Consider the following 9,297-nt stretch of genomic DNA (forward strand, 5'->3'; position numbering starts at 1 on the left):
TACGCACTGAGCACAGACTGCACTGTATATCTCTGAGGCTCGCACAGATATTTTGGCACCAAATCTTTGACCACAGGAAATGGAAAATAACTCCGATAAATCTCAGATGTCAGACACAGAAGGACAAAGCCATGGGCTGAAATGTACTGTACGCCCTTCAGAAATGAACAGGAATGAAAACGTTGTGATGCACTAAGAGTGTATCGGAGGCAAGTTGAGAAGAAAGAAAGAAATCAACATGAACAACAGCAAAACTCATAATGATAACAGTTCAATTTTTAAAAATCTCCCCAAAATGTTCATCAGCCCGAGAAAACAAAATATTAAATCTTTCTCTCTTTTTTTAATCCACAAAGCAAATTAAATAATCTTTTGTTATTGCTGCTCGCAGCAACGCTTCATAAGACAATAAAAACAAACAAAAAAGCATGAGGACAAAAAGAAAATCTTAATTTACTGAAAGACGTGTTTGGTCGTCGGAGCAGGGGCGTTGTGGGCGTGTCCCCCGGGCCCCTGGGTGGGGCGTGGCAGGGCGGGGTTATGAGATCCTGTCCCTTTAACCCTTTCACAACCACACAGGCCGTCTCTTCTCTGTCGCTCTCAGTCAGTTCAGTGGGAGGCACCAAAGACTTTGTCGCTCACGTCCTGACCGGGCGCATCTCGTACCTTTCCGACCACGTCCCGCGGCTCAAAGCGTTAAGGGTGCTTGGTGTTACAGGCGATGATTTAGCACTTGCGTACTTCGCTGCTGCGGTGGGAGTCTCCGATTTCCCAGGGTCCTCGGGGTGTAAAGCAAGAGGTCCCTTCTGCCAACATTATAATGATTGAGGCCAGTGACACAGAGCTTGTTTCTTTAAAACTGTTGGCTTAAGGCCATGCCGCCATAGTTACAGTTGTAGAGGTCATGAGAGTAAAGTCAATAGCCAACTATTATGGGGTGTCCTTGAGGTGGCAATGAGCCAGTTTCCGTCTGAAATGCATGAATCCAATGAGAGCAAGGGTGACGGGCGCTGTCACACACACACCGACGGCGGCAGCGCGGTGAAGGACATGAAATGCGTTTTACAATTTGACGGAGATTCTCTATTGATCAGGGGGGAGAGGGAGATAAGCTCAGCTCCCACGATGCATTGGGGTCAGGGCGCGTGCGAGGCCGCTGTTTGCTTTGCAGAATCTGAAGCAGCCTAATTTGTCAGCAGTTCGTTTAAACATGTGGGGAACATCATCTGCTCTCTATGAGAATCCTCCTGCGCGTCCGCCCTCTAAAGTTAAGTTCCCCTTTTAAAACACCTTGAAGACCTGCTTCACCCAGACATTTAGTCTTTGCATGCTTTTGGTCCGTTCACTCCCAATTCCCATCTTCATTGCCAATCAGCGCTCTCTGTCACACATACTGTATTACCCAGAGTTGATTGGACAGCCTCCCAGACAAGCACACATCACCTTTCCTCCCTTCAGCCTCTGTCCGTATGTCTACCTCAGACCCCACCCCTGCAAGGGACGACGACAGTTTTTTTAATCAAGTTTGCTTCCAAAAAATCCCCCTCTTCGCTCACTTTTTTTACGCCTCTCCTCGAACAAGGCGGCCTTTCCCAGAGTCCCGGCCCCGTCCTCCGTTAGTCCAGCCGGAGGTAGCTGGGTGTGGAGTAGTTGAACATGAGGAAGTCCAGCTTGTAGAGCTGGTAGAGCTGGATCTGCTGCTGAGTGCTGATATTGCTGAAGAACTGGGCCGTCATGGCGTCTGTGGTGCGAGTGGACTTGGCGTAGCTCGGGAAGTGCAGGGAATCGCCGACGCCCGCCAGCCGCAGCACGTAGTTGGCGTCCTCCTCCAGCGTCTCGTACTTGCCCACCAGGTCGTAGTGGATGTGACACGGGTGACACAGCTGGTAGACGGTCTGCCAGTGCTCGTTGAGCGGGCCGTCGCGCTGCGTGGCCGGGTCCACCAGGTACTCTGCGAATTCCTTGAATTTGACGTCGGCGCCGTTGAGCAGGGCGTCCTGCGTGGCGTTCTTGCGGTAGCGCCGGACGATGCGGGTGCCGAAGCGCTTGTGGAAGGACGAGTTGTACTTGAGGGTGAACTTGTTGCGGTAGGCGGAGACCAGCCTCTCGAAGGGGTCGCGAACGAAGAGGAACTTGAGGTAGTTCTTGAGACGGTGGTTGATCTCAGCAATGCTGTACTGGTTCAGCGTCTTCAGGTTGGAGGGAACGTGGGCTTCGTTGGAGGGGATTTCCATCGGGTCGCTGTGGAAAAGAGACATGAGGACAGTGAGGAATGGATAGATAGATAGATAGATAGATAGATAGATAGATAGATAGATAGATAGATAGATAGATAGAGTAACCGCAAAACAAACAATATGCATTCACATCTTACGATCATAAAGAACCTCCTCTGTTATGAGGGTGGCAGGCTATAATAAAATGATTCAGTAGTAATATTAGTAATGAGTATAATAACATTAACTAAATTTAAATATGTCCAATTTGTGCTCATAATGCCAATACATTTCAAATGTGTTAGTTTTATTAGTGTCTAAATGGAAAATCTCCATCAAACTGAAATCATAATACATGACATAGATCATCAATTATCTGTCTCTGTCTATCTTATATTAGTTTTAATATCCGATATTAGTTTTGTTATCAGATAGACAGAGACAGATAATTGGTTCTTTTTTTAAAATATTTTCTTGAAACTGAGTTTATTTGGATAAAACCACCTTAATCCATGTCAATGTCATGTCAATGTCATGTCTTAATACCTGTCAATATTCATTTTTGTGTGTGTAGATAGATAGATAGATAGATAGATAGAGAGAGAGAGAGAGAGAGAGAGAGAGAGAGAGAGAGAGAGAGAGATAGATAGATAGATAGATAGATAGATAGATAGATAGATAGATAGAGTAACCGCAAAACAAACAATATGCATTCACATCTTACGATCATAAAGAACCTCCTCTGTTATGAGGGTGGCAGGCTATAATAAAATGATTCAGTAGTAATATTAGTAATGAGTATAATAACATTAACTAAATTTAAATATGTCCAATTTGTGCTCATAATGCCAATACATTTCAAATGTGTTAGTTTTATTAGTGTCTAAATGGAACATCTCCATCAAACTGAAATCATAATACATGACATAGATCATCAATTATCTGTCTCTGTCTATCTTATATTAGTTTTAATATCCGATATTAGTTTTGTTATCAGATAGACAGAGACAGATAATTGGTTCTTTTTTTAAAATATTTTCTTGAAACTGAGTTTATTTGGATAAAACCACCTTAATCCATGTCAATGTCATGTCAATGTCATGTCTTAATACCTGTCAATATTCATTTTTGTGTGTGTAGATAGATAGATAGATAGATAGATAGAGAGAGAGAGAGAGACAGAGAGAGAGAGAGAGAGAGAGAGAGAGAGAGAGATAGATAGATACCAACCTGTATTTGCCCCGGCCCGTGAGCACCATCATGACTCGTTTCCAGTTGGTGCAGGCCACCTTGGGGACGTAGCAGTAGATGAGCTCGTGGTCCTCGTCCACCACCAGGTGTTTGAGGTCTCCGGGCGTCAGGACTCTCCTCTTCCGGCTGGACGCGCTGTAGACCCGACAAGAATCCACGACCTGGTCCCTCCTGGCCTGGTGGAGGACGGCTGCGCCGGACAACTCCGACTGGAGGGAGAGAGAGAGAGAAATATTGCTGTGATATTGAAATAAAAGGGATTTCAGGAGGTAACTTTCCCTCCGGCGGCCATATTGGAGGTCAGCTCTTGGGCAACAGTGGTTGTGAACCGCTGATTGTGTTTCTAAACGTACAGCTCACACAAATTGGTTAAATCTGTGCTGTTTTTGACTGGGAACTGATCATCACTGATAAATCTGATACATTTTGTACCATAGTATATGTTAATCATTACTGTTTTCTTGTTAATACGTGTGTTAACACTAGCTAACGTAGGCTACCTAGTAGAAGCTAGTGTTAGCAGTGGCTAGTAGTGCTAAATTAGCTTGCTGGCTAGTTAGCTAGCTAACGAAGCCAAAAACCAACTGCTTGTTCAAGTTAACTGAGCAGTCAACTCTTTTCAAGCTACAACTTACTTAACTCAGAGTGTTCTGGAGTAGAGACGAGCTAAAGAGACTAAATATGGAAACAAATCAACCTGACTATTCAGTTTTATAATGTTACTGAATTGATCTACACACCACTATCTTTTTCAGATATCTCTCTTTTTCTAGCCTGGTTGGTATATATTAACACATTATATTAACACATTATTAACACCAATTCTCCACTGGACCTTCATGATGGCACCAGCTGAGGCTGATTGGAGATTGGAGAGAAATCTCTATAGCCTATGTCTCTTAAATGGTTACAGTTCGTTCTGTTTATAATCTATTTTGTTGTCTTGTTGTTTGCTTTTGTTGCCTTTTTTCTATATTCGTTGATGCTGTATAACTGTTTTGGCAACGCAAGGAAAATCTCACCATGCCAATAAAGTGTTTTGAATTTAATCAAAAATTTAATTGAGAGAGAGAGAGAGAGAGAGAGAGAGAGAGACAGACCGAGATGAAGAGAGAGACGATGACAGACAGACAGATGTGGGAGAGCGTTATTAATCTCAGGCTTTATTATCATACTCATCTCTTTATTGACTCTACATCTATCTTTTCCCCCTATCTCAGTCGCTCAGCGGCCTATGATAGAGATTAGTCCACGGGGATAAAGCAAAATAATGATATTGCGAGATATTACTGATATATAGTGTTCAATATGCGCGGATCCAGTCAGCAATCACTCAGCTGGGGCATATTTCATATCCACCGTGACGCTGTAATGGAGGAATCATAGCAGGAGGGAAGGGAAAAGGGAAAGGAGTTTGAGTCGGGGAGGAAGGTTGAGCCTGAGGGCTTCGCATCTGAAGAGCAGGAATGTTTTCTTACACCTCTTGATTATTTTTCCTCTGGGTCTGAATTCCCCTCCAGGGCAGTGCCCCGGGTTCCTCGGGGGAATCTAAATTGATCGTATTGCGGCCTGCATCTTTACCGCTCTATAACGCTCGCGACAAGGCCGGCCATTCAGCGCTACGTCGACTACAGACGGGGGGGGGAAAGAGGCAGCCGATGAAATGAAGTGCTGAAATAACTCTTGGACACCGGGACCACCGCCGCGCGCTACACATGTAGACAGCTTGACTGAAGAGGTTTGTGTGTGTCGCTGTTTGAAGCAACTCTTCAACCATGTCGCAAGTAGCCAATTCATCATGTGCACAGCTTGCTGCGAGAACATGGGAGGAAACCGATCTTTTACACCTCTTTATCTGATGACAACGACGTACAAAAGCGCTTTTGTGACGAGTTCCACGCCTTCAAATCAATTATCCAGGACGGAAATACCACAATTAAGAAGTCACGGGGTGAAAAAACAGAGATGTTTGATAATTATGTCTATGAAAGTTGTGTTTCACAGGCTGTTACTTTTTAAATAAGCCCCATTATCGGATATTCATGTGGGAGAACAGGTTACAGGTCGTTGCTCTTTCAGACCCTCGTGCAGCTTTGTCTTAATCAATGCTTCACATGCGAGCTATCTGGGTTTCTCTATCAGGATGAATTTCTCCAGTTATTGACCTCCCATCTCTCTCATTTTTTCTATTTTAACCAGTTAGGATGTGGGAGGCGAGTAGCCGCACTCTCTCCATCCCGCCGCTTTCTTTGTCCCTCGCCCCTCCAACCACGCTTGCCTCTCCCTCTCTCTCTCCTGTCAAATCAAGCCCAGGCGTGCTTCATTTACCCAAATACAATTCGAGGGAGGCACAAGTCGACAAGCGATGATGGATGACGAACAACTTCGCTAAAGAAAAACTCCTCATTTTCTACCCCGCCCACTCCTTTTCTCTTTGTCTCCCCTCCACTCCTCCCTATTCATGGCAGCGCCGACACATCAAAGCCCACTAAGGCGTAACAGCGCCGAGCGAATAACGGCTCTTTGTTGATGGAAATCTCCCTTTTTTTTTATCCGCTCAGAGACATAAAGCTATGATTCACACAAATTTTCGCAACCACCACACAGCCCTCCATCCCAGAGGAGGACAAGCACTGTAATTAACGGGAGGGGGGGGGGAAAGAGACAAGGGAGGGAATCTTGTCATCTCTCACTCTCTGCCTCGGTTTGCCTCTCCTTATCGCTCCTCTTTCCACAGGATTACTTTCTGCCATTTTATCTCCTCCCCGAGAAACTCAGCCGAGCCCCTCGTGTGGTTTGCGATGAAAGCGGGGGGACGAGAGCGAGGAAGAGGGAGGAGGAGGAGGAGATGAGAGAGGAGATATCGGACTCTCAGAGGAAGCGGTGATGGAGGTCGCTGACCTCTGGCCGCGTCGAGCCGTTCCCATGGGAGAGCAGATAGCATTACCGACCGATTTCCCCGCGCGTTACCCGCCTGTGGACGGCGTGAACTAACGGGTCAGCAGTGGAAAAAGAGCTAGTAAGAGTCATTACACCACGGCGATAAAAGTAGTTAGTGGCTCCACATAATATGGCCAATTCCGTTTGATTGGTCGAGGTCCCAGGAGCCTCAAACCTTCATGTCAGCAGTTCCACCGTGTGCTTGCACTAAATGATAAATTGGTCAGTGTTAGTGGCTACAGCATACAGATATATTGATTTAGACGTGAGTGAGCGTGTGTGTGTGTGTGTGTGTGAGTGCATATGCAGTATCTATTAGCAACCGCATCCATTCTCTCTGGAAAACTTGTCCATCAAAACTTGGAGAAAACACAAATGGGGAATGACTGGCTATGAAAATGAGAGGAGAGAGAAAGGAGAGCGAGAATCCCATACATTTTAACTCAATCTCACTCTAAAAGTCGTTATCAGTGTTGTACACGGCAACAGAAAACCTCGACTCTCTTATCTTCAGACGGCGGGAAAGCTTCAAGAAGAGCCCGCTCTTTGCCGCCGCCGCGCATTTGTCGTTAAAATGTGCGAGAAAACGAGCGGAGAGAGGGATACATAGAGTGTGTTTCCATATTTCAAGTCCTCATTTCCCCCCCCGCCACAGCTGTATAATTCTCACTCTAGGTTGTTATGATTTTGAAATATGATCTGAGAATCGGCGCGGCGCAAACTCTTCTAGACGCGCGATTGTAATGAATGAAGAAATGAAGAAAGAAAGAAAGAAAGAAAGAAGGAAAGAAAGAAATCAACCCATATCTGGATATTGCAGGGAAATCACGACATAGAATCTGATCTGTCGAAACCAATCATACACTTATCATTAGGGCTGCATGATATTGACCAAAAACCGTATTTTCCTGCCAAATGCTACGATTGCGATGAATTACCATACATATGGAAACAGCTTTCCCTTGATAATTTATTCTTCAGCACTTAAAAAATGTAAAAAAAAAAACTGTGTTGGAGAGAAAATGAGATGCTAATGCAACATGATTTGTAGCCCAGGGATCCTGCAAAGTACCAGAACACTTTGTTTAGAAAGCTGCCTGAAAACGTCTTTTCCTCCAAGAAAAGAAACTGCTTCCTCTCGCACTTCGGAAATTGCAGCAGTCAATATTGCTATTTAGATATTTTTTCAATTAATTGTGCAGCCCTATTTATTATCTGTTAGGCCGTTCTGGCTCTGCTCCTCCTATTATTCGCGCTCTTATAGCTGTAGAAGACTTGGAAATAGATGGAAATAGGTTGAAATCGCTGTCTGCAGACACAGGAATTGGCTTGAATATCCGTCCCTGAGGTCCAAAGTGAATAAGGCGAAAGTGAAGCACTGCTACTGTATCTCTCCTCACTTTAGTGTCATTTCGGTGATATTGGACTGGTCCTTCTTTCTGAATACAACTCTGAATTGTGTCTCCTCTTGCTGGAACAAAAACCCGATCTGTCTGCACGCCTTGTTTTATATTTGTGTATCAGCTACTGTCTTTGCTCGCTTGTGGTGAACAGCTAAAAAGTCATCTCAACAAAGATCAATAGGGATCATCAAAGCACTGCTCTCTCGCTCTCTCTCTCTCTCTCTCACACACACACACACACACACACACTCAGAGTACTAAGGGCAGTCTGTCTCTCTGACCCTCTCTGCTTACAGAGACTGGCATTCACAAACCAGGCAGGCATAAAGCTGCCAGTGTACCACTACTGTACCAAACACACACACACACACACACTCTCTCGCTCTCTCTCACACACACACACACACTCACACTCGCACGCACACACCCACCTGATTCTCAACCGCGTAATGTGCTACGCTTCACCTGTGTCTCTGTAAAAGCCAACAAGGCGAGGCTCTATGGCACATACTGTAAAACCCTGACAATACTGACAGTTTATGAGGCAGATTCATCCTTTCCACTGAGGCCGGTCGCCCGTAAACTTTCCATGATGTCATTTATGAGGAGGGATACCGGCAGAGGGGAGACTCGGCCCTCGGACACACTGACCACCTGTAACCCGACTGCAACACGGAAAAGACCAGAGGAAGTGTATTTTGTGCCTTTTTTGTTTATCCAGGGGAAACTCGACTGAGAACACATGCTCTTTTTTTTCTGTAACGTCCCGCTTCATATTCACACAGTCCCACACATTCAGACCCGGAGACGGCCCAGTGCAACCACAGTCCTCTACTGTCGGCCGCCGAGCAGATACACCGGAGGGGTCGGGGGTTCAGTGTGTTGCTCAAGGGAACTTCAACGGTGATTATTTAAAGGAAAATACAGGAGATAATGAGGTAAATATTGGACATTTGGCCCCACAGTGCCATCGTTTGGCTACAAAACACTTGGATTATGACACACAAACTGTTTGGAGAAATTCAGTGGACATTTTAGGGGTTTTTTTGGAGCCCTAAAAAGATGGCACCATTAACTTTAATAGGTTTTGATAAGGCTGAGATGGAACTATGTGGGTTAACTCGCTGTGTGTTTCGTTGTCCTATAAACTTAAGTGGAGATGCGAATTACATGAAGGTGAGTAGATAATAACAGAATTTTCATTTTGGGGTGAACTATTCCTTTAAAGAGGTGAACTATTCCTTTAAAGAGGGGAGAGCGTTTCTCGTTTCATAGTCCAGGGATTCGAACCAGCGACCTTCCCGCTTTCCTGACCTCTAGTCACCCCCGAACCTTTGGAAAAAAACAGCAAGCGAGAGAAAGCTTTAAAGCTGTGAATCTACTGATTCACGATTATTGCGCTGATGCGAGTTATGTAAGGCCGCTGCAGTGAGGTGGTGAATGGACACAGTGTTTATGCCAGGGGCAAAAAACAGAATGTTTCCCTG

General features: G+C 45.1%; 1 protein-coding gene across 2 annotated transcripts in view; it reads right to left on the bottom strand.

Annotated features, from left to right (window-relative positions):
* Positions 1–323: 323 nt before the first annotated feature.
* chst11 (carbohydrate (chondroitin 4) sulfotransferase 11) overlaps positions 324–9,297 on the bottom strand; it is a 62,268-nt gene continuing 53,294 nt past the window's right edge. For both annotated transcript variants that reach the window (XM_078282005.1, XM_078282004.1), the window contains exons 3-4: positions 3,447–3,676; positions 324–2,241 (exon numbers count right to left, since the gene is read on the bottom strand). In XM_078282005.1, the coding sequence (XP_078138131.1) occupies positions 1,617–2,241; positions 3,447–3,676 (855 nt within the window). In that variant the 3' untranslated portion in view covers positions 324–1,616. The remainder of the gene's footprint in view (positions 2,242–3,446; positions 3,677–9,297) is intronic.

Source organism: Centroberyx gerrardi, chromosome 24 (genome assembly GCF_048128805.1).
Source record: "Centroberyx gerrardi isolate f3 chromosome 24, fCenGer3.hap1.cur.20231027, whole genome shotgun sequence".
In the NCBI taxonomy this organism is placed as follows: domain Eukaryota; kingdom Metazoa; phylum Chordata; class Actinopteri; order Beryciformes; family Berycidae; genus Centroberyx; species Centroberyx gerrardi.